At 41.7% G+C, this 22,864-nt stretch overlaps 11 protein-coding genes across 11 annotated transcripts; 4 read left to right on the forward strand and 7 right to left on the reverse strand.

Moving 5' to 3' along the window:
• Positions 1 to 718: 718 nt before the first annotated feature.
• SAMD00019534_075010 (hypothetical protein) lies at positions 719 to 1,288 on the forward strand (the record flags this gene model as incomplete). Its single annotated transcript, XM_012897198.1, has 1 exon — positions 719 to 1,288. The coding sequence occupies one exon, from the start codon at positions 719 to 721 to the stop codon at positions 1,286 to 1,288; it is 570 nt and encodes a 189-aa protein (XP_012752652.1).
• A 600-nt stretch (positions 1,289 to 1,888) lies between these two features.
• On the reverse strand, positions 1,889 to 5,015 carry SAMD00019534_075020 (hypothetical protein; the record flags this gene model as incomplete). Its single annotated transcript, XM_012897199.1, has 7 exons — positions 1,889 to 2,660; positions 2,735 to 2,982; positions 3,074 to 3,394; positions 3,473 to 3,582; positions 3,650 to 3,872; positions 3,934 to 4,744; positions 4,819 to 5,015. 7 exons carry the CDS (start codon positions 5,013 to 5,015, stop codon positions 1,889 to 1,891), a joined length of 2,682 nt encoding a protein of 893 aa, XP_012752653.1.
• A 747-nt stretch (positions 5,016 to 5,762) lies between these two features.
• On the reverse strand, positions 5,763 to 6,380 carry SAMD00019534_075030 (hypothetical protein; the record flags this gene model as incomplete). Its single annotated transcript, XM_012897200.1, has 3 exons — positions 5,763 to 5,814; positions 5,895 to 6,063; positions 6,137 to 6,380. The coding sequence occupies 3 exons, from the start codon at positions 6,378 to 6,380 to the stop codon at positions 5,763 to 5,765; spliced, it is 465 nt and encodes a 154-aa protein (XP_012752654.1).
• A 241-nt stretch (positions 6,381 to 6,621) lies between these two features.
• SAMD00019534_075040 (hypothetical protein) lies at positions 6,622 to 7,485 on the reverse strand (the record flags this gene model as incomplete). Its single annotated transcript, XM_012897201.1, has 2 exons — positions 6,622 to 6,866; positions 6,939 to 7,485. 2 exons carry the CDS (start codon positions 7,483 to 7,485, stop codon positions 6,622 to 6,624), a joined length of 792 nt encoding a protein of 263 aa, XP_012752655.1.
• A 2,050-nt stretch (positions 7,486 to 9,535) lies between these two features.
• Positions 9,536 to 10,806, forward strand: SAMD00019534_075050 (hypothetical protein; the record flags this gene model as incomplete). The annotated part of the gene is made up of 3 exons (XM_012897202.1): positions 9,536 to 9,614; positions 9,685 to 9,924; positions 10,001 to 10,806. Coding segments are annotated over 3 exons (1,125 nt in total), but the record flags the coding sequence as incomplete, so codon positions are not given.
• Positions 10,807 to 10,983: 177 nt separating this feature from the next.
• On the reverse strand, positions 10,984 to 13,190 carry SAMD00019534_075060 (hypothetical protein; the record flags this gene model as incomplete). The annotated part of the gene is made up of 4 exons (XM_012897203.1): positions 10,984 to 11,379; positions 11,459 to 11,662; positions 12,383 to 12,583; positions 12,696 to 13,190. Coding segments are annotated over 4 exons (1,296 nt in total), but the record flags the coding sequence as incomplete, so codon positions are not given.
• A 326-nt stretch (positions 13,191 to 13,516) lies between these two features.
• On the forward strand, positions 13,517 to 13,927 carry SAMD00019534_075070 (hypothetical protein; the record flags this gene model as incomplete). The annotated part of the gene is made up of 2 exons (XM_012897204.1): positions 13,517 to 13,624; positions 13,739 to 13,927. The coding sequence occupies 2 exons, from the start codon at positions 13,517 to 13,519 to the stop codon at positions 13,925 to 13,927; spliced, it is 297 nt and encodes a 98-aa protein (XP_012752658.1).
• A 106-nt stretch (positions 13,928 to 14,033) lies between these two features.
• Positions 14,034 to 16,211, reverse strand: SAMD00019534_075080 (hypothetical protein; the record flags this gene model as incomplete). The annotated part of the gene is made up of 4 exons (XM_012897205.1): positions 14,034 to 14,669; positions 14,733 to 14,858; positions 14,917 to 15,355; positions 15,415 to 16,211. The coding sequence occupies 4 exons, from the start codon at positions 16,209 to 16,211 to the stop codon at positions 14,034 to 14,036; spliced, it is 1,998 nt and encodes a 665-aa protein (XP_012752659.1).
• A 270-nt stretch (positions 16,212 to 16,481) lies between these two features.
• On the reverse strand, positions 16,482 to 18,095 carry SAMD00019534_075090 (hypothetical protein; the record flags this gene model as incomplete). The annotated part of the gene is made up of 3 exons (XM_012897206.1): positions 16,482 to 16,959; positions 17,026 to 17,554; positions 17,675 to 18,095. The coding sequence occupies 3 exons, from the start codon at positions 18,093 to 18,095 to the stop codon at positions 16,482 to 16,484; spliced, it is 1,428 nt and encodes a 475-aa protein (XP_012752660.1).
• Positions 18,096 to 18,518: 423 nt separating this feature from the next.
• On the reverse strand, positions 18,519 to 20,575 carry SAMD00019534_075100 (hypothetical protein; the record flags this gene model as incomplete). The annotated part of the gene is made up of 4 exons (XM_012897207.1): positions 18,519 to 19,143; positions 19,218 to 19,587; positions 19,647 to 19,935; positions 20,006 to 20,575. The coding sequence occupies 4 exons, from the start codon at positions 20,573 to 20,575 to the stop codon at positions 18,519 to 18,521; spliced, it is 1,854 nt and encodes a 617-aa protein (XP_012752661.1).
• Positions 20,576 to 21,367: 792 nt separating this feature from the next.
• On the forward strand, positions 21,368 to 22,160 carry SAMD00019534_075110 (hypothetical protein; the record flags this gene model as incomplete). The annotated part of the gene is made up of 2 exons (XM_012897208.1): positions 21,368 to 21,943; positions 22,014 to 22,160. The coding sequence occupies 2 exons, from the start codon at positions 21,368 to 21,370 to the stop codon at positions 22,158 to 22,160; spliced, it is 723 nt and encodes a 240-aa protein (XP_012752662.1).
• Positions 22,161 to 22,864: the final 704 nt, after the last annotated feature.

Here is a 22,864-nt window from a genome sequence, read left to right on the forward strand (position 1 = left end):
TTCAATAATAACATAGTATGTACCCTATCCTATGGTATGTTAATCATTGATCCAATAACCAGAAGAGTTCACCGATTGCGAGCAGAGTGGACAATCTGTACTAGCCAGTCAGTCCGTATGTCGCCACTCATGTACGTTGTTAGTACTAACAGCGGATTCATTGATGGCGTGCCATTTACACCTGTTTGAAGATTGAGAGGCACTTTCAGGACTTTGCCTAGGCAAAGACATCTTGATAAGATGGACCGGTAGCGAGCACTACTACCACCATGGTAGCGTGGGGCACACCAGGTAAGGCCTCACCTTGTCCACTCTCCCCAAGTGATATAGTGCGTGTGCGAGTTCTAGGTCTTTCGTTCGGTTGGCAAAGTTCATTGACAGTGTGTGGACACCAAAACTGCAAATAATTGAGCGACCTCACCCCTTTTTGGACAACTTGACAAGATCCAGTGGTTAGTTCATTTCCTTTTTTAGATAGTTGTCTTCAAACTAACACTATACAATTTAATATATATCAACTTTGAGTGTACTTGTGTGTATGAATGTGTGAATATCCTTATTTACTAATAATATAATTATCCTCAACTTATCAATCATTTGTATATTAAACATTATTATTTGTAATCAATCAAACATATAATATAATATTTATACATATACATAAGTATTTAAATTAAATTAACAACACTAATATAATATATACTATTTAAACACAAGAATGTCATCACTATTATCAACACGTACTCAACAACAACATGTCACTCGCCAGACTCAAATTGAGACTGGTGTAGCCCAACAACAACAAGTACAACAACCACAACAAGTACAACAACGTAGACATATTACATTTAATGAGGCTTTCAAGTCTATGTTCCCAGCAATTTTTGCTGTTGTATTATCTATTTTGGCATTGTCCGCAATAAGAAATCAGGATTCATTATTGTCATTGTTCTCATATAAAGGCAATCTTGGATTCTTCCCCGACCACAAGACAACCGACCCACTGCTCAACACAATTTCCAGACCAGAGATATTTGTTGCCAATCCAAGAATGCCCGACTTTGACAGAGAGGCCTATGAGAAACTGGGTGCTTTCACTTCTGGAATCTACTGGGAGACCAAGGCCAGACTGGAGGAGATCGAGAGGAAGAAATGTATAAGCGAGCAACAACAATTGGATGCTGCCACCAACCCAGAGTATGAGCAACTTGGTGCTAAATGCAGTTCTAGCTACTGGGAGAACAAGTACCGTTTGAAGGAGAGGTTGGAGAAATGCCAACAGGCCTAAGTACTCTCTTGACCATCATGTTGTATGTACACTAAATGTAAGAAGTAGTAATAAACTTAATTACATTATTATATTACTACTTTTGATAAATATCTTATTTGTTTGTTTTTTTGGGATGGAGGTAGTATTTATTATTAATCACCAACCAATGTTTGTAATTTAAAATCTGATTATTTCGAGAGGGACTTATAAACAGATATAGAGATAAAAAAAAAACTACCCGATTTTTTCTAGACATAAACAGAATAAAGAAGTCGGCAAATTTTGAAGGCTCTTTAGTTGAATGGTACAATATTATCTTAGGGTGATAGTGGTCTGGGTTCGATTCCCGGAAGAGCCCAATCCTTTTGTGTAAGCTGGTCCTGGGAGTTTGGTAACAGGCGCACATTTTCGTTTTATCAATTGACAACTTGTCGGTCGCTAACAATGCCACCCAGCAAGAGCCTTGAACGTGAGATCATTGAACATAGGTTGGGCGCCTAACTTCCAATGCCTAGAGATGTATGACCGGACAATGCACTTTAAGTATGCAATGGATATAGTAACTTGATGCATATGCATAGGCGCTTTTATTAAAACAAACAATCTCCATTGTCTGTATTACTTCTTGGTAGTTTTCTTGTTGTTTGTTGATTTGGTAGACGATTTGGACGATGGAGATGTTGGCGAGGTGGCTGTGGTCGAGGTCGGTGAAGTTGGAGAGGTTGCAGACGACTCTGGATCGAGATACTGCTTCCTAGGAAGGGGAATTGGGATGCTTGGAGATGGAGTGATTGGTGGAAGTGGCTCATCCAAATCTGCCAAAGTCTTCTTATAGGTTGTTGGCAAGGTGGGGTATTTCTGTTGCTGATAAGAGTTGGCAGAGGAGTTGTACGATGGTGCCATGGACGATGACGACGATGTCGTTGTGGTAGTGGTGATCTTTGGCATCGAGAGTAGATCATTGTCGTTGCTGCCATAGTCATTGCCATAAGAATGATCACCCTTGATTGTAGGACCGTTGTTGTTGTTTGAGGCAAGGCCGTGAGGCTCATCATAGTTGAACGATGACTTCATGGCAAAGGATGGAGCGTCGGGGCTGTGGCCAAATGAGGAGGCATCGTTGAAGCCAGAGAGCGACTTGGGAATGCCAAATGCATCACCAAATGGACTCGAGCTGATTGGTGCCTGGTGCAGCTGAGACATATTCAACGAGTTGTTGTATGAAGGTGGCTCCTCAAATGTTCTTGGAATCTGTGGATAGAGTGATTCAGTCAGAGGTGTCTTGATTGCCTGATCCAATTGTTTCATCAATTCCATCTCTGTCTCTGTCTCTTGTTCATCTTTCTTGCTTTGATCGACCATATTTACAAGTTCCACAGTGTTATCGTCACTAATGATAATGATCAATGTTAGGTCAGGGTTGATTGCGCCACTCAACAACCACTTCAATCAACTTCTACTTACAAGTCAGGACGTGGAGAAGAGATGTTTGATTTCTTCTTCTCTATCTTGATGACCTCACCGATAGGGTAGTCCTCATCAAAGAAGGAGAGAGAGTCTGGCGATGGTTTGTAAGACGATGAGTTCCTAAAGGAGAACTGAGTGTTGCCCCATATTGGTCTAATGTCTTGGCTATGTGTTGTGATCTCTACATTGAATAGCCATCTAGCCTCGGTATCTTGTAGTACTTCTTGGTTGCCACTATTCTTCTCCTGTTGATTGATTGATTGTGTGGTGAGTTATGTGTGTGAGCGTGGTGATCACTGTCGTCATGACGACAAAGGGTGAGATGAGAAGACTTACAGAATATGGTATTGTTGAGCTCTTGTACTCACCAGACCTTGATCGCCTGCATACGTCCCACTCATAGTCGGGAGTGAGTTGGACGCACAATGTGTTTGGATCGACGTCTTGAGAGGTTGGCGCCTGTGGCTTCAACTCATAGAGTACAAGTTGACCATTCTGATTCACAACAAAGAGTCGCTCGAGATCCTGTGAGGATGTTTCAAGGAAGCAACTGCTACCAGCTGTGATGTTTGATGGTGCCTTGAGCTGACCTGTCTCCTCTGCTGGTATATTTCCCAGCTTAATTCTATCCATAGCTGTCAGTGTTTGAAGTTGTGGCTGTTGGTGTGTATGTGTGAGAGAGGAGTTAGAGTTGCTGTAGCCCAATCAATGGATGGAGGTATTACCAACACTTACATGTGCATTTGGTATCTCGGACATGTAGTCTCTTGGCTTGGTCTTTATGTTCTTGGAGATATGTGTATGAATGTTAACATCACCTCCCAAAGGATTCAATGCATAGATATCTATAATGAATGTCAATGTCAATGTCAATGTCCATGTCAATGTAGTGTCCTGTCAATCAAAACATACGTGTAGTTCCTCTGGATGTTGTTAGGGCTGCCCACTTTGATGTGTCATTGATTGAGATACCTTGGATTGAGGCATTGGTGATACCTCTCTTCAACACATAGATGTGTCTGAATGAGTGAGTTGGGTCAAGCGAATGGTTCTGAGGCGAGACCGACAAGGAGTTTGAGAATGGAATGATTTGATATACATTGATCTTTGTACCCTCTGTCGATGAGGTGAATAGCTAGAAATGTCATTTGGGTGTTAGGTTGATGGATAGACATTGTAATGTATAGTATACATACCAAAGTTCCACTTGGATCAAAGGTGAGATAGGAGATTGGTTGGGAATGTGGAGGTTTGATCACAGCTACTTGTCTTTGTTTGATAAAGTCATAGATGATGATCACACAGCCATTGTCAAGTATGCTCTGTTCTTGTGGCGATGATGATAGGACGGGTGATGTGTCGTCTGGGTAGAGATAGCTTGACACCTTCTTTCTACCAATATCTCCATAGTAGTAGATCTTCTGAGCCATTTCTTTGGCCAAGTCGGTGGCCACATCGACAGCTGCATCGCCAAACGTCTGATTGTTCTGCTGGTATGACTTTAGATGCAGATAGGATGAGGTGGACGAGGGGGAATGCGTGGCCTGGTACTCGGTGTAGGCGATCCAGCGGGGACCTAGCGCCACCGAGCCCATCGGCGACACCGAGGGGAAAGTCGACAGCGAGAGCACCTTGGACATGGTGATTGGGTTGAATCCAACGATCTTCTCCTTGAGAATCACCAAAAAGATCTTGTCGTTCGACACGATGTTGTAGACGGGCGACTGAAACTTGAGGTAGGAGAGGTTGAACTCGCAGGTCTTTAGCGAGTAGATGCGCACCATATTCCTCGTGACCTTTGAATTGTCCTCGCCACTGACCACGGCCAACAATGGTCGCTTGCCATAATACATTGAGGATGGTGATTCCTTCTCAGAGGGCGTTGCCAACACCTTGGCGAACCTGATCATGCCCTCCTTGAGTGAAAATATCTCCTTCACTCCTTCTGGATTATCCAAGTCCCATATCTGTAATCCATTCGTATAGCATACATTCAATAGTTTATGTCTAAGTAATGTTGTTAATGATGATGTTAATGATCAAAGTAAAGTGTAGTCGTGATTGATGATGACCAGTCTTACTTTTGACCCAAGATCTCACATTCATCAAAGTGAGTACTGACGATTGTATCCTTCTCGCCTTCGATAGTTGATGTCGTTGTATATATCTGTTTCTTTATAGTTGTCTTTATACTTGATGGTATATATGATGATATGCCCTGCAAATATCCACTGAGTACTGATTGATTTGAAGAGTTTGGTTTCTCCTCAGCCTTCATTCCTCCATATGATATATTATACATTGTCTTATTTGTTTGTTTGTTTATATGTTTATATGTTTCTATGACGATCGAACTGATGTATATATAAAGTATTTACAAGTTTGTTATATATATATATATTGTATTATAATGTACAAGTTTGTATTTCTCACTGTCTATATGTCTGTGTCTGTCTTCACTTCACTTCACTTTGTACTTGATGATTGAATGATGATGATAAAGTAAAAGTAGAATATAATATATATATAAAGTAGTAGTAGTATTATGTGTATGTATATGTGTGTGAATGAAGTAATGGTGTGAGTGATGATGTAACTTCTATTTGAGTGTGAATCAATAAACACCTCTCATTCTATCTCTCTCCCAAAGATTATCATAATAATAATAATCAAACAATTAAAATTTTAAGTTGTGTGTATGTGTGGGGGTGAACAAGGGAAACCCCTCCACCTTGACTTCTAAAGATGGGTTGTCTTCATTCAATTTCATTTCACCTTCATTTCGTGGTCAACAACAGCATCAACTTTGTGATTATGATGATGTCCAATGATTGTTGATAACAATGGACTTGTGTAGTTGGGATTGATTCCAATGGTACTCTTGAGTAATTCTACATATTCATGTCGATCTTGTTCGTTTGGACATGACATCATCACCATTTGAATCACTTGACACAGTCTTTCAATTGACATTGATGCCGATCCCTTCTCCTCCATCAATTCAATGCTGCTACAACACTCCTTCTTAAAGAATGTCACTGAAAGTTGTTGATGAATGATCTCGCTCTTGTTGTTGTCTTTGTTGTTGAACAATATTTGCATCAGACATGAGTGTAGTCTACTGTGGAATGGTTCAATCACTTCAAACTGTTCATACAATGGTCCAATCACACATAGGCGAACTACTGATTGTAGTATGTTCAGTCCTCTGTTGTTGTCGTTGTCATTGTCGTTGACCAATAACATAGATGGCTTGGCAGCAATCCAATGATTAACTACCAATGACATTAGCTTTGGTAGTAACACTTCAGCATTGGGTAGTGTGGCTTAAAGTATGGTTGTCAAAGTTAGTAACTGAGTGTTGTTGGTATACCAACTACAACAACAATAACAACATACTCTTTGTTGATCCAATGTAGTCTGGTGAGAATATAACATGAAGGATCTGAAGGGCCAATGGTTGACAGTGATGGACCAGCTGCTCAAAGGCATTGGACTCACTCAGTACCAGATGATCAATCAATAGTTGATTGGTAAGGTATCGTAGTACATGCCAGTTTGTTTCCGTCGACCAATCATTGCCATTATCATTGTCAATGTCGTTGCCATAGTTGTTCAATGATGGAAGAGATTCATGTTTCATCTGCACCTCCTCAACTTGTTTGTTAAGTGTCCAWTTGCAATTGAGGCTTTGATCGTTGTTTGTAATAATGTATCCATTGTGATGTCATTTGTAGTACATTGATCATCTCGATGCTCAATGAGAAGGACACAATCGATCCAAGGTATCGCAGTATGTTCTATGTAGGTGGTTTGGAAAGGGAAGGAGGTGTCATTCACCGGGGCGAGGCATGTGTGTCAGTCTAAGGTACATGGTCGTCACATCACAATTGATATGGCACTCTCTCTATCTCTCTATGGTCATTCATAAACTGTACATTAACTATATGGATGTGATCGTGACTTGATGTCCAGGTGAGTGGTGCCAGCAACATGTGGAAGACTACTCTTGTCATTGGCAGGCTGTTGTCTCTCTCAAAGAGGTTGGCAAAGAATATAATCGACTCCATCCTCTCTGCCGAGTCCTCTGGCCTATTGATGGCATACTCATATAGCAACCCTACAAACACTTTGATTGATAGATTGATTGATCGTTAGGAGTGAGTGGATGTACTCTCCCTCCTTCTATCATCATACATACTCCATTGTGAGGACATGTCATTATTGTTGTTGTTTGATAATACGTTGAATAGTGTAGAGGTGAGGTCGTCGTCGACTTGGTCATTGGTGATGAGTGTTGAGAGATGAGTGTTGTTGAGTATGAACATGATGAATCTTAGTGAGTCATCGACTGAGTTATGTCCATTGAGTAATATCAGTAATTGACATAGTTCATCACGGACATGTGTTGTTGATGATGTGACAGGTGATGATGTTGTTGTTGAGGATGATTCATTACTACTGCTACTACTGCATATGTTCAACTTTGATAACTTTTGTACAAGTAGTTGTTTGGATACTACAGTTGATGATGATGGTGACTTGTCAGTGTCCAACAAGAATGTCTTGAATATATTATTGAATGAATGTTTGTCTAATAATGATGATGATGATGATGATGATGACGAATGACTATCATTGTCATGATCGCCAACCTGTCTACTCAAAGATGTTGGTGATGTTATCGAATGATGCTCAACACCAATACTATCCTGTTGTTCATGTTCTCCCTCCTCTAACTCATCCATCATGTATGTGTCTATAACTTTATATAAGTATGATTGATCAATCAATGAATGAATCTCGAGTAGAAGTTCAAAAGTTAGATTGGAAGTTCATTTGAATCAAATGAACTTGTGATTGATACACTATCTGGTACGTTATATATAACCTTTAGTTTGTTATCATAATATATTATTATTATTATTATTATTATTACCAAGGTTCAATAATGGCCTTCCCAAAGAATAAATGTAAGTTGGATAAAGGTGGACAATTTACTTGATCATTGAACTTTATAAGGTACATGTACAAACAATATGAGTCTGTAATGGAGAGAGTGAAAGTGTCAGCGTCTGAATACCTTGGTATTCCAACCTTGTATTGGAGTTGATCATACCAATGATGTTCATTTTTAAACGCGAGATTAGCCGACATTTAATCAATTAGCCGAAGATTAGGTAAGTCAGTGTCTGACTGTCTCTATGAATGGATGGTGAGCCAAATGTTGATGTTGTTAACTACAACATTGACATATCAATCAATCAATCGTGATTGAATTAAGTGATTGATAACTGGGTTGACTATTAACCAATAAATATCCAATCTACATTGATCATCATCCACTAAGCATCCATGTCATGACCTAGTATGGGTTGTCAAGTAGACATCACTATCATTACCTTCGTCATCCCTCTTATTACATCACATTGTCTTAAAAGTACACCACAATCAATCATTCTCTCAATCAAATATCGCCCACACATACACACAAACCCCATTATTGATCACCTGATTGTCACACTAACAATCACTTGACAATCTGTTATCTGATCACATTCACACACACATTAATACAAAGAGATACAGATACACTTAACACTTAATGCGTGTCATTCAATCAATCAATCAATCAACTATCACCCACTACCATACCCCATCACATTCCACGTCCATGTCCATGTCAATCCAACAACATTCCCATCATTGGTGTTATTAATACTTATAGGTTAGGTGAATTTCGATCGATGTTACGTTGTATCTTCGATCCTTCATATACTTAGAGTGTCAATCAATCAATCAATGATGACAATGTGTGTTGTAGGATATGTTAATATTAAAATGACATGAACATGACTTGACATGACATGGCATGACACGACGTCGGTCGCTCCTGCCAGCCCACCCATCACTACCCCCTCCCCCGTCGACGTCTGGAATGACTGGCAACGTTGGAGATCACGTCGGACACTTATTGTTTGGTTAATGTATAAAGATTGGAGCGATTGATGGGCATCTCCAAGCTCACCTGGATCTCATATGCTTTGACTACCATGATCATAATGATCACTTCCCCCCTCCCTCCATCAACCCAAGGATTGATTGAAAGAGTTGATCATCATCATATTGTCATCATTCACCAATCACATCCTTCCTTCCATCCATCCATTCATACTTTACTGCCGCCTTACCCTGTTCACATCACCAATATGCATGACATTAATACTACACACGTCACTCGACGAGCGGTCGATGACACCAGCGAACATTAATGTTAACAAACAAAAGACGGGCTATGTCCCAATGATAACACGACCTCTATATCATATCTGGTATCATAATCATAGAGTGTCTGACTTCCATCCCTACTCTACCCTACCCCCACGCCACTGACTGTTATGCTTGCCAGTCAATCAGTCAGACCATCCATCTGGCATGGCCAACAGCGAGCTAAATCAATATTAAAAATAACAACACATAGTAGTCACATGCTTAAGCATGACGTCTGTCTGTCCACAGCCACCCACACTGTCTCTCTGTGTCTGTCCAATCAACCCAAGCTGTCTCCATCCTCAATCCATTCTCTATAAATATAAGACCAAGCAGGCATTATTGATCATTCATTCAATCAAACATTCAATCAATCAATCAATCAAATCATCAATCATCTCAACATCAATCATCTATATCAACTCAATAATTTATTTCAATTATTATTATCCTCATCCTCTAACTATTTATTGATATAAATCGATCACCTTTATTATTATATTCATACCATCAATCAATCAATCAATAATGAAATTAATTATTAGTTGTATTTTAATTGTAGCCTTGTTCCATTTGGCATCTGCCAAGCGTTCGAATAATATTCCAAGTATGTATTAACATCAGTGATCAATCAATCAATCAATCAATCAAAAATAATAATACTAACAATCCAAAAGCATGCCGTGACTTGGGAGAGGATGAGTGTAGAGCTTCAGATTCGTGTTTTCTGGCAAAGGGCAAAGAGTGTTGTGGCAGTGTCCAAGTTGATTGTCTGAGAGTCCCACCAACATTGTGTAACACCAATGCCACACGTCTGAGATGGTGCACAATGGGCAAAAAGAACCAGATCTTTGAGTACTTTGCCAACCATATCGATTGTCTCCCAGAGAATAACCGTGACTTCTTCATTCCAAATGGTATGTTCCATCCGTCCACCACCACTCGCCTGGAACCACTCCACTCATACTAACTCGATCAATCATAAATTTCCAGACAAGACATGCAAGGACATTAAGGGCTGCCCAGACAAGTTCAAGTGTTTGGACCCAAATCCAAAGGAGGATATTAGATGCAAGAACAAGAACGGTAGCATGTGCTGCAACTACAAGTCCATGTGTGTCTACACTGGTATCTCTGCTACTGCCGGAACCCCCACTACTACAATTCCAACGATTGATTCATCGTCCGCTCCAACCATCGATCCAATTCTTTCGATCAACATCTCCACCTCGACCACACCAGTGAGCAAGCCAACACCATTGATCCCACCAGCATCTACCCCAGCCACCAAGCCAGCCGTCCCAATCACCAAGCCAGCCGTCCCCAAGTCAACACCCAAGCCAGCCACCAAGCCATCCTCGCCCTTTAAAATCACTCCACTGAACCCCAAGAGCTCCACACCAGCCGCCTCGACTGATCCAGCTGCCGGCTCCGCCTCGGGCACACCAATCGTGATCCCAGCATCTGCTCAACCAGGCTCTTCCGAGGCCCCAGAGCCCAAGTCCTCAGCTGCTCCATCTACAACCCCAGCCAGTGAGGCACCAGCCAGCGAGACAACAAGCGAGGCGCCAGCCAGTGAGACAACAAGTGAGGAACCAATCAGTGAGGCACCTACCAGTGAGGCAACAAGCGAGGCACCAATCAGTGAGGCACCAACCAGTGAGGCAACAAGCGAGGCGCCAGCTAGTGAGACTACCAGCGAGGCACCAACCAGTGAAGCAACAAGCGAGGCACCAACCAGTGACACAGCTGCCAGTGATACTACAGCCCAAGATTCAGCTGGCGCATCTGAGTCCTTCTAAACAAGCGATATATAGTCTTTACATGTAATACTATTATTATTATTATTATTATTCATATCCTGTATCCACACCACCTGCACGCATGCATTAGCTTAGCAAGGTCCGTGACCAATAAATTATAATCATATCTTCATCATCATCATCGTCGTACATTGTTCGCTCATTCTTGGACTAGTCCTCGACATTGACATCATTGCGATCGTTGCCATCCTCATGATCTTCTTCTTCGTCATCGTCTGATGATGTGTGTCGCGCCTTCTTTGCCTTTCTTCGTCGTCCAGCTTGAGCTGCTGCACCTCTCCTCTTGTTGGGAGTCTCTGCAGGCTTCTCCTCCTCGTCGTCATCCTCATCGTCATCCTCAGATGTGATCAATGGCTTTGGTGTTGTCTTCTGATGTCCACCTCTACACGTCGGACATTTGTGTGGATAATGTGGATTCTCCTTGAACTTGTCCAACATTGCCTCTGATATATTATCGCATTTGGCATGTGTCCATCTCTCACAATATCCACATTGAATAGTTGGTCCCTTCTCATTTGGCTTTATAACCTTCCTACATACTGTGCAATACTATTTGATTGATTGATCAGTCAGTAAGTCTGATCCTGGATCCACTTCACTTCACTCAATCAATCGATCTGATACATACTCTTCGATCATTGATTAGTTGAGCACATGTCTCACATGATGTATAGCTGCCTTTCCACTTTCCAGATGGACCTGGAGTACGTGTACCACAATGGACACAGAAGACACAGTTGTTGCATCTCCATCCACCAGTTGGTGCCGAATCCATTGGTGGATTCAAACAGAATGTATGATATCCCTTGTCGCAGACATCACAGAACAACATCTTCTCCTCATTTCCAGCGTCCTTACATGTCTCGCACAGTTTGCAATCCTATCGTTGAGTGATTGATCAGTCAGTCTGCGAATGATTGATTGAATGTTTGAATGATGTACATACAATACACTTCCATGTGTTTGACTTCTTGATTGTCTCAATGGCAATGTTGGGAAGTTGAAGACACTTGCCGTGGAAGCTTCGAAGACAGCTGACACATTGTAGCAGATGATCTTTGATGTCGCTTTGTGAGCATGTCTCGCAAGTGCCAGTCATGGCAATGACTGTGGACTTTTTGATGTCAGAGAGAAGTGCGGGCGTAGACGGCATGGTCGGTGGCACGCTGTTCTGCTGATCAGGGGTCTCTGGCTCCTCTGGATCGGGTATCGTGCTGAGATCGATCGGTGGCAGATTCTCAGTCAGCTCCCTGATGCGCCTCTCATACTCGGCGAGCTCATTGTCGAAGCGCACCTTGTCGTTGGCGGACTTGTCAAAGTAGGGCTGTCTCTCCTCCTTGGTCAGCTCCTTCCAGCGCGAGCCGAGCACCTTTGAGATGTCGATCTGGGAGAACTCTGGCTGCAGCCTCTTCTCATTCTCACGGTTCTCGTTGAGAAAGTGGAAGAAGGGTGTGACGCTTGACTTTGGTTTGGGGATCTTGTCCTTGAGGTCCTGTATCTCGCGTTCGCGCAGCTGTTTGGCAATCTCCATCTTCTTGGCCTCCTTCTGCTTGGCCTGTTGCAACTTTGCGATCTGCGCCTGCAAGTTCTGAATATCATGTTGCTTCTGCAAGTACATATTCTTGTGATTTGCCAATCCTTGAGAGTAGTTACTGAACTGCTTCTTCTCCAATGGTGTCATAGTGTTCCAAGCATCCGATACATTAATATACCAACTTCCAATAACCTGTATCGTCTTTGTGTGAGGGTCGAACTGTTCATTCGTTCATTCATTCGAGTGATCAATCATTCAATCAAAGTCGGTCGTCGGTTGGTCGGTCGGTTAGTCAGTAAGTGAGCACGATCAATCAATCAATCAAACATACATAGTATGGATATCTCTCTTGACGCTCGAGTAAGAACCACATGTTAAAGTCTGAAGCGTTCTTCTCTCTTGCTCTCTTTTGCTCGGCGGTGAGGGGCCCGGTCGGGAGAGGCCCCATGAGTATGGGCTGCTGAGCATGTTGTTGTAGTTGTGCTTGCTGTTGCTGAAGCATCTGGGTCTGCTCCTGCATCTGCATCTGCACCTGCTGTTGTAACATCTGTTGTTGTTGTTGCTGCATAATCTGTTGCTGTTGCTGCTGCTGCATCATTTGCTGCTGCTGCTGCATATGAGTCTGCTGATTCTGTATTTGTTGTATATTCTGTTGATATGCACGTCTTGTTGTCATTGAGTTTGTTGGAAACACCATCGTTGGCAAAGGCATATTCTCCCCGATAGCCTTAGTCGCCACAACTGGGCAAGTATGACCCTTCTTCAACTGTCCACATTTCGAGCAATAATAAGTTCCACCTCCAGGTGTATTTGATCCTTCTGTCATTCTATATGTTTGTGTATTTTTGTTATAAGTATGACGAATGAATGAATGAATGAATGAGATTGCTCGATTGTATTTGAAAATTTGAATTTTGAGATAAAGTCGTTGAACTTGAACTTCTTTTGAAATGATCACTTTTAACTTGCGCCCAACAAGGGTGGGGGGCAATGGGTGACTCACCTGATTGATGATTGTGTGATCCTCAATGCCATCCCCACTGATGGCATGCATCAATCAACTTCATCATCAAACATTACATCATTGTTGTTGTTTAAACATATAAATCATACATATATTATATACTTTAATAATTATATAACTATCAAATAATGTCTGTCATCAGATTGGTTCTCTGCTCATTCTACGCTGTCTTTGTTACAGTTTTGTCCACTGTCACTCTCCATCTTTCATCCCTAGGTCTTGCCAAGGTCGCACTTGTATGTATCCATTCATCATGAGTCGATTGATTGATTGATTGATTGATCGGTAGCCAACATCCACTCACTCACTCATTAACACTAATCAATCAATCACATGAATCAATATTATAGTTGGCCCAACCATTTTCAAAGGATTTCCCATTCATTAAGGACTTGGTCGAGCTGTCACACTCGTTCACATCGTTCACCTTTACTCATGTTTTGTTGTTCGCCGTCGTCATTGGTCTGTTGGCCACCAGCAGCAAGGTCTCTGAGACCCAAAGACCAGCCCCAGTCTACTCAACAAAGAAGCATAACTGATTCAATCCAACCATAATCAATCAACATCAATAAAATAGGTTAAGGTGAGGTTTATAAGCCTCACCAATCCATTATCCAATATCCATTATCCATTAACCAATTATGTTTACTCACATATCTTTGGACTGATCAATGATGAAACTGGATCTGATGACATGAGACTTGAACGTGCACATCTTGTTCCAATCTTCATCATCTCTTGTTCACTCTTGTTGTTCAGTATTCCATAGACTAGACATCCCACCATTGAGTCACCGGCACCAGTGACATCCACCAGTTCACTGTCAGTTACTTCAGGTGCCGCGTAATGTTGGAATGATTGTGTCTTGTCTGGTTTGTTCGTGATGACGTACACTCCATCTCTGCCAGCCTTGAGGAACACTGTTCCAACTCCAGCGTCCAACAACACTGCCGTGTGTTTCTTGAGTGATTGAATGTCCCTGGACTTAAAGTCTGCGCCTTGACAATTAGCCAGTTGTTGATGTTTTCCATTCTTGCAAATCTCCTTTGCCATCGCCAGTAGTTCATCGACGTTTGGTGATGTGTAGTTGACCGCCACTGGTCCTGATGTTGATGTGATCGCGAATAGTTTGGTAGACTTGTGTACACTGGTTGGTTCAAAGAATACTGGAATATTGTTCTCTTTACCGATGGACATGAGCAATGACATGGTATCCATTGGTATATTGCCATCGAATACAATCATCTTGCTCTTGGCAATATCTTGTCTATACTTTGTAATCTGTTGTTGTTCTGTAAGTATATTTGATCGATTGATTGGTTGAATGATGTTGATTGATCATACATATGTTGGTGTAATTTGATCGAATATGTCCATGATGGCAATTGCAACTTGTAATTCACCATTGTTCATGATGGCATTGTATGTGGCTGTTGACACATCATCCAACTTCTCCATGGCCCTTGTGGACTGTTTGATTGAATGATTGTTAGACCATGTATGATTGATTGATTGAACGGATACATACCAAACCAAGTTGATTGAAATGATCGATTATCTTGTGTGACTGGATGTCCTTGCCAACCAAGCTGACGAATAATGTGTTCATGTTTAGTCGATGGGTGACTTCGGCGATGTTCCTTCCAACTCCTCCAACCTTGATACTCATCGAACCTGGATTTGATGTACCCATTGTGAATGCAGTATTCTTGTGTGGATGTGACATCAAGTCTATAACTGCACCTCCAACTACGACCACATCAGCAATGGAAGTAGGCTGTTGGTTGTTTATGCCAATGGCGGTGGATGGACCACGCAGTATAGCCAACTGGGCAGCAATCTGTGATCCAATGACGGCATTACGTTTAATGAGATGGATGTTCGATTCCAATGATTGGCCACCAGTAAGTTCATTAACTCTCTTCAATAGATAAGGTGTTGTATCCTTTCCAGATATCTTGTTCATCCTGCAATTTGAACGATGTTAGTGATTGATAAGTCCATTGATTGAATGATTGACACGTACTCTGCCTCTTTGATTGCTTGCTCTATTGCTGTATCGATGTCTATCTTGTTGGGATAGTCGTTGGGCACTGCAATGACCATGCCACTTCCAAGTGTCAATTGATGATTGGTATGAATGACCTTGGCAATGGCCTTGGGCGTGTCCAGACGGTTAGGTGATTGGAACGCGCTGGTTGACGTAAAGAACGATGGGAACTTGTCAGATTGATAGGTGATCACCGTGACACCCTGTGTCTCCAAGTACTCTAGTGTCTTTCCAATGTCCAATATACTCTTGACACCAGCACACACGACTGCCACATCATTCTTGCCAAGCTCGGTGAGATCTGCTGAGATGTCCATTGTCACTTCGGCGCCACGATGCACTCCGCCGAGTCCACCCGTTACAAACACCTTGATTCCAGCCAGGTTGGATATCAGTATCGTTGCAGACACTGTGGTCGAGCCAACCAGATGATCCTGCGACACGACGACGGCCAGGTCGCGTCTCGATGTCTTGACCGCATGTTTACCAACCGTGGCGAGGTGATGAAGCAGTGCGTCGTCCAGACCAACACGAATAGTTCCATTGATGATTGCGATTGTCGCTGGCACTGCGCCATTCTCTCTGACAATGTCTTCAACTTGTTTGGCCGTTTGATAGTTCTGTGGATATGGCATGCCATGTGAGATGATCGTGGATTCCAATGCCACAACAGGTATATTATTGTTTAATGCATATCGCACTTGATCAGACAACTGAATAAGATTAGATAGATATGACATATCTTTGTTCAATGATGATGACGATGATGTCATTGATGTTGATGTTGTCAAAGATGCATCATGTTGATTTGTATTGATTAATAGATCACCTCCATAGAACAATCTATAAATGATCATAAAGAAGAATCCAATCGATATATATTTGAATGTTGTCTYCCATCTTTATCTTTATCTCTATCTCTATCTTATTTGTTCGTTCGCAAACTTTTAAGTTAAGTTCAAGATCATCGTGACTCGAGTGAAGGTGAGGGTTCGCGAACGACGAAACATTGGATTCGCGCAGACTAGACAACTTCAAGTTTATTACAAGTTGACAATGATGTCTTCTTCATACATTTGTCTTGTTACTCTTCTTTGATTGCCAGATGATGATGAGGATGAGGTATCAGTGGCTACACCAGCCTTCTTGACAAATGCAAATACACGGTATATTCTCAATGCCTCCCATTCGTCTTGTGAGATAGTGACCTGATCGGATCCGCTGTCAGTTGGCCAACACTTCATCTTGGTGAACAGGTCAAAGTTGTCGTGCTTGGCATGCAACTCCCTATTGATGAACTGGTGGAAGTCCTCTTCAAACACCAGCTCCATCTGGTACTCGCCCGCCAGCTGTATCAGCACATCCATGTGCACCAGGTACTCCTCCAAGTAGTCGATGGCATCCACCAAGAAGAACTTATATGCGCAACCAAAAGGAGCATAACTTGGCTGCTCCTCCTTAAACTCCACCGAGTAAATACTGTTGCCAAACTTGTTTGATCCTCCTTCCCTGCACTTCTTACTGTTTGGTTGATCGATCGAATGTTAATGATTGAGGGCGATAACTGATTGATCAATTGATTCTTACACAAAGTAACAAGCATCTGGAACTGTTCCAATGAATGTACCACCTTCAACAAGTAATGTTGATATGTTCTGTAGGAGGTGTCGGGCACTCTGTTCGGAACGGAAAGAGTAGTGAATGGCAAACTGACAGCTGACTAGGTCGACCATGGCCGAGCCAGGCGGCATCGACTCGAGCAGCTTTGGCGAGAAGCAGTCGCAACAGATAAGAGTCGTGTCAAAGTATAGTCCCTGCTTCCTCATCTTCTCGTTGATACGCGACATGCCCGCCTTGAGTGCCTCCAGTGAGATGTCGGCCACGTACAGACGGCCGATGTTCTGCTTGATCCATTTGAGCAGGTCGCCCAACTTGCCGCCACACACATCCAGCACGCGGTCGTTTGCGCGCGTGTGAAGCTGTATCATGATTGACTTGACCCAGTTGTTGATGTTCCTCATGTAGAGTATCTTGCTGTCGTCTCTCGTCTCGAGCGTGTTGGTCAGCGACTTTTGTGCATAGTGATCTGATATCGACTTGTTGACATCGCCATACTCTTGATTGGCAAACTGTGAGTCGTAGTCTCTGCCACCGCCMCCACCGCCATAAGGTTGATGACGCTGTCCATATTGTTGTCGGTTGTTATTGCTCCTCCATGCGCCGCCGCCGCCTCTACCTCTTCCGCCGCCACCATAGTCATTTTGATCGCCTCTATTATATGATTGTCTTCTGTATTGATGATCATTGCCACCGCCACCACCTCTTTGATTATAATGAGGTTGGTTATTATCGTATTGACCACGTTGATATTGATTCTGTACATTGTCTGTGTTGTTGTTGTTGTAGTTATTATAATTATTCTGTCTTCTCATGTTATAATCATTGTTGTTGTTGTTGTTGTTGTTGTAACGACCTCCACCACCTCCACCACCTCCTCTACCATAGTTGTTGTAATTATCATTGTTATATTGTCTATTATGTTGTTGTTGAGGATATTGTTGTTGTTGAGGATGTTGTTGTTGTTGTTGATATTGCTGTTGTTGTGGATATTGTTGTTGTTGACGATATTGCTGTTGTTGTTGAAAAGGTTCGTTCATATCTCTATTATCTCTATCTTTCTATCTATCTTGCAAATGAATGAATGAATGAATGAAATAACAAGTTGTTTGTTTGATGTGTGTTTGTTTATTTATTAATTGTTGTTGTAAGAAGGGTGGTCGATGATTAACTTGAAGTTTGAATAAGTGAGGAAAGTGGATGGATATCCAGAAGAGAGAGAGTTGGTTTGTCTTCTTGTTGGACTTGGTCCTGGCTTGGACATCCAAGTCTGGAGAAAGTCGGGTACTGATTGGGAAGAAACATCATCGAGATTGGTTGCTCATGGTAATACAAGCTGGATGATTGGAAAATGATCATAATAATTAGAAATATATATATATATATACAATATCATACATTTATTAACAGGTTATTATAATAATATAATATCCAACCGAATCGTGAGTGAATGTCAAGTTGAACTAGGTTACTGATCTTGTCGCATAACTTCTGGTTAATGGTTTGACAATTGAAGTCAAAAGGTCGGGCAGAGATGGTCTCGATGGTAAGTTCTCTATCATAATATTGTCCTTATCGTCATCGTCATCGTCATCATCGTCGTCATAATCATAATCATCGTCGTCTTCCTCCATTGTATCCTCCTCTTTGGAGTAACTACTATACAAAGCATCCTCATTATTCTGTTGTTGTTTGTTGTTGAAGTTATTAAAGTTGATGTTGTTGATGTTGTTGTTCATGTTGTTGGATATTTGATTGAATGAATAGTTGTTGTTGTTGATGTTGTTGATGTTGCTGTATGTACTCTTTGAATGTGTACACTCTGATAACAATACTCCACTACTCTCACTACTGCTACTCAAGTCGTCCAAGGTATGATAGGCGTCGGATGTAATGGCATTGTTCACCTCCTGATCTGTAACCGACAATACTGAATGGTCCACCTCACGCATTGGCAATGTGCCTCTCATCGATGTCCATGGATGTGACCTAATCTCCCTGATCGATATTCTTGATCCAGGATTCTTATCCATCATCCTCCTAAACAAGTCCTTCAAATCATCTGATATTGATCTTGGAAATTGAAGCCTGGATTGATTGATTGATTGAGTGATTGAGTGAGTGGACGCGCCAGACTGGACTGGACTGGACTGGATACATACTCTTGACACTTTATGTTCTCGTAGACCTGGTAGAGATTGTATCCTTCGTCATCGATGAAGTTGTTGTTGTTGTTGTTGTTAAGCATCAACATACTGTTGTTGAAGGGCGTGCAGGCAAATACAAGACAGTAGAGACTAACCCCCAAGGCCCAGACATCCACTGCCTTGCCTGATATAGATACTCCATTGTCTTCGATACATAACTCTGGTGCCAAGAATGCTGGACTTCCAGCAGAACTCTTCAGTACATCGTTGTACTCCTCTTGGAATATATGAGAGACACTAAAGTCTGTGATCTTGACCACGCCATCCTTATTGACCAACAAGTTCTCTGGCTTGATGTCCCTGTGTATGACCCTCTGTTCATGTACTAGATGTGGCGTTAGTCTCACGATCAATTATTCCATCAATAAACTACAAGTCACTTACGATATTCCAGACCATAGACTATGTCCCTAAAGTACTTCCTGGCCAGGTTCTCGGACATGCTGTGAGTGCGCCAGTCTGTGGTGGTCATGATTGAGCCACCTTCAATGTACTCCATCACAATGTATATGCAATCTTCGTCTGGATCATTGATGACCTCATACATCTTTACAACATTTGGATGATTCAACTTCTTCATTATCGCAATCTCCCTCATCACATCCTCATATCCATTAGCCTTGAATGGATTATTCATCCTCTTTAACTTTAACTTGCTTATTACTTTGATGGCCTGTGAGGTTGTCATGAGTGAGTGGAATGATTCCATAGTGTGAATGATTGGATGACCAACAGCCACTTACATAGAGTAGATTTGAATCCTTGTGATAACAAAGGTGTACCTTGCCATAGGCACCAACACCAATCCTTCGTACGATGACATATTCGTTGACAACCTTATAGCCAGTGTCCATATCACGTCCAGTCAATGCACGTATCGTTTCCTTTGTGCTTATCCTTGGAAGTCTGTTTGGAGTCACATTCTGTACAGCCATCTGTCCTCCACCAATCTGAAATGAATCGGTTGGTAATTGTAATGGTAATGGTGTTGTAGATTGTTGAGCCAAAGGTTGTGATTGTGATTGTGATTGAACCAATGTTTGTCCATGACCTTGTCCATGTCCAATGAGTGCAACATATTGTTGTTGTTGTTGTTGTTGTTGACCATGCTTTGTATGATGTTGTTGTATTTGTATGTTTTGTTGTTGTTTCTTCCTCCTTTGAGGTGATGACAATTTCTTTCTTCTCTTCTTCTTTGGAACTATTGTGGGCGAGTGGCTATTTAGACGTCTGAAGCTAAAGGTATCGATTGAGAACGATGGGCAATCAACATAATATCCACCATCCTCATGTTTGCTACAAAGACATCCCATTAGTCAACTACCGACTCTACACAGACACACTTAGGGTATGTCTTTGTCTTTATCCTTTGCTTCTTTTTTCAAATATATATAATTGAGAGATAATAGAGATAAAGATAGAGATAATTAATTTCTAGGAGGGAGATAGAGTGAATGATAGGGTAATAGTGAAGCAAACATACTATCACTAACTCAATTCAACATTAACACCACATACTCTACATCACCCATCCAATCAATCATCGACTAACAGGTCGACTCCCCACTTCTCACCATCGTCACTTGACCCACCAATCAATAGAGACAGTGTTAGACTGTGAATGAATGCATTCCGTTTGAGTTCAATCACAATCTCTCTCTCTCACATGCATACACACCCCACTTGACACAAACACACACAACACACACAATCCACACCAATCCAAAGAAAGGAATCAAAGACGCCTGTTTGAACTCTTGTTGGGCTAGAAAAGACATCATCTTACTCCATTAAATGTGAGAGCTGTTGCCCAATAATCTTACTCTCTTGAAAGTGGGTGATTCTTTGTCATTGATTGATTGATTGATTGATTGATTAGTTTACAACGTTTATGTTGGTTGGTCATAAATATCTTTACTAAAGTGGAGATGTGTTGATTATCTTTGCCTTCCTATGTGAGGCTCTTAGCTAATGATGATGTTTGTTTTGGGACAACAAAACAACGACAAAACACTGGTCAAGATCACCCAATCAATCAATCATTTAACACAAGTAGTATTAGTAGTAGTAATAGTACACACAGATCGAACGATCTTTAAAGAGCTATGTATCATCTTCAAAGACTACGAATCCCCACAACACAACTCTATCTTGTGCGTGGTGTTGTCTCAAGGACAAACCTCATCAACAACAACAACACACTCATTCAACAACAACAACACTTCTGTACAAATAACATCAACAACAACACAAACAATACAAACATAAACAATAATGAGGACAACAAGAAGGTTGAACTTACACAACATCAAAGAGATTTGATTGAACGTATAATTAGAGTGGACCATGCAGGTGAGTTTGGAGCCTCACGTATATATGAAGGACAGTTGGCTGTGTTGAAGGGCACAGCAGTGGAGCCTTTGATCAGAGAGATGGCCGATCAGGAGAAGGAGCATCAGGCAAAGTTCGATCAGTTCATTTGTGAGAAGCGTGTTCGTCCAACTATACTCGCACCAATATGGAATATTGCTGGCTTTGGACTTGGTTATGTCTCTGCCATGATGGGCAAGGAGGCAGCCATGGCTGTCACTGTCGCCGTTGAAACAGTGATCTCTGATCACTACAATGATCAACTTCGTCAATTGAACGATGAGAAGATACCAGACAAGGAGTTGAAAGAGGTATGATTGTCACGTCACTCATTCAGTTCATTCAGTTCATTCAATCACTCACTCATTCAATCAAACATAGGTGATCAAGAAGTTTAGAGATGATGAGATGGAGCACATGCATATTGGTATCGAACATGATGCGGAGCTGGCTCCACTTTACAAGCCACTGTCTGAGCTTGTTAAGCTTGGAACAAAGACTGCCATCTGGCTATCCACAAGGATATAGACCGGCCATCACATTCGAACATAAAGACATTAGTTAGTACCACACCCTCATACTTCATTCAAACGTGGTATCATTTCCAAAACTGACGAGATTTTGACGTTATAAATGTGACACGACAGGGCAACCCAAAAACAATCAAAACGATACCCAAGGACCATGAAAATGGGTAGCCCGCAAATGGATCATTCCAGCCCCGACCACCCCCCCTAAGACATGTCTGGGCCTCTGACCTACCACCGGTCAAAGAAAGAATGATACACGATTAATCGTGTTTATATTATTGAATTGTAATTGTAATTTTGTTTAATGATGATGATGATAATTACTACAATGGTGGTTGTGGCGGCGAGATAGTACCTCCTAGAGGCAGGCAGGCATGGGCAGGCGCAAATGACATCGGGATTCGCGAAAACAAGAGGGTTAGGGTTGGAATACAAGACATCCATGTTGTTATGTACAACAACAACATCCGCAATGGTGGATCTGATTCTGATCATTACACAATTTTGAGTCTGTACGTCTGATCATTATTTAAGTTACAAATAATAATAATAATTATATATATCTCAATCTATGATGATGTCTACATCATTACTTATCACTTCAATAATTGTAATATTATTATACATATCACCTAACCAAGCCCAAGAGTTCACATGGCCAGTCAACAATCATACCTATCGTTGGGTCCAAAATGGTGGCAC

Source organism: Acytostelium subglobosum (genome assembly GCF_000787575.1).
Source record: "Acytostelium subglobosum LB1 DNA, scaffold: scaffold15, whole genome shotgun sequence".
NCBI classification, from domain to species: Eukaryota; Evosea; class Eumycetozoa; order Acytosteliales; family Acytosteliaceae; genus Acytostelium; species Acytostelium subglobosum.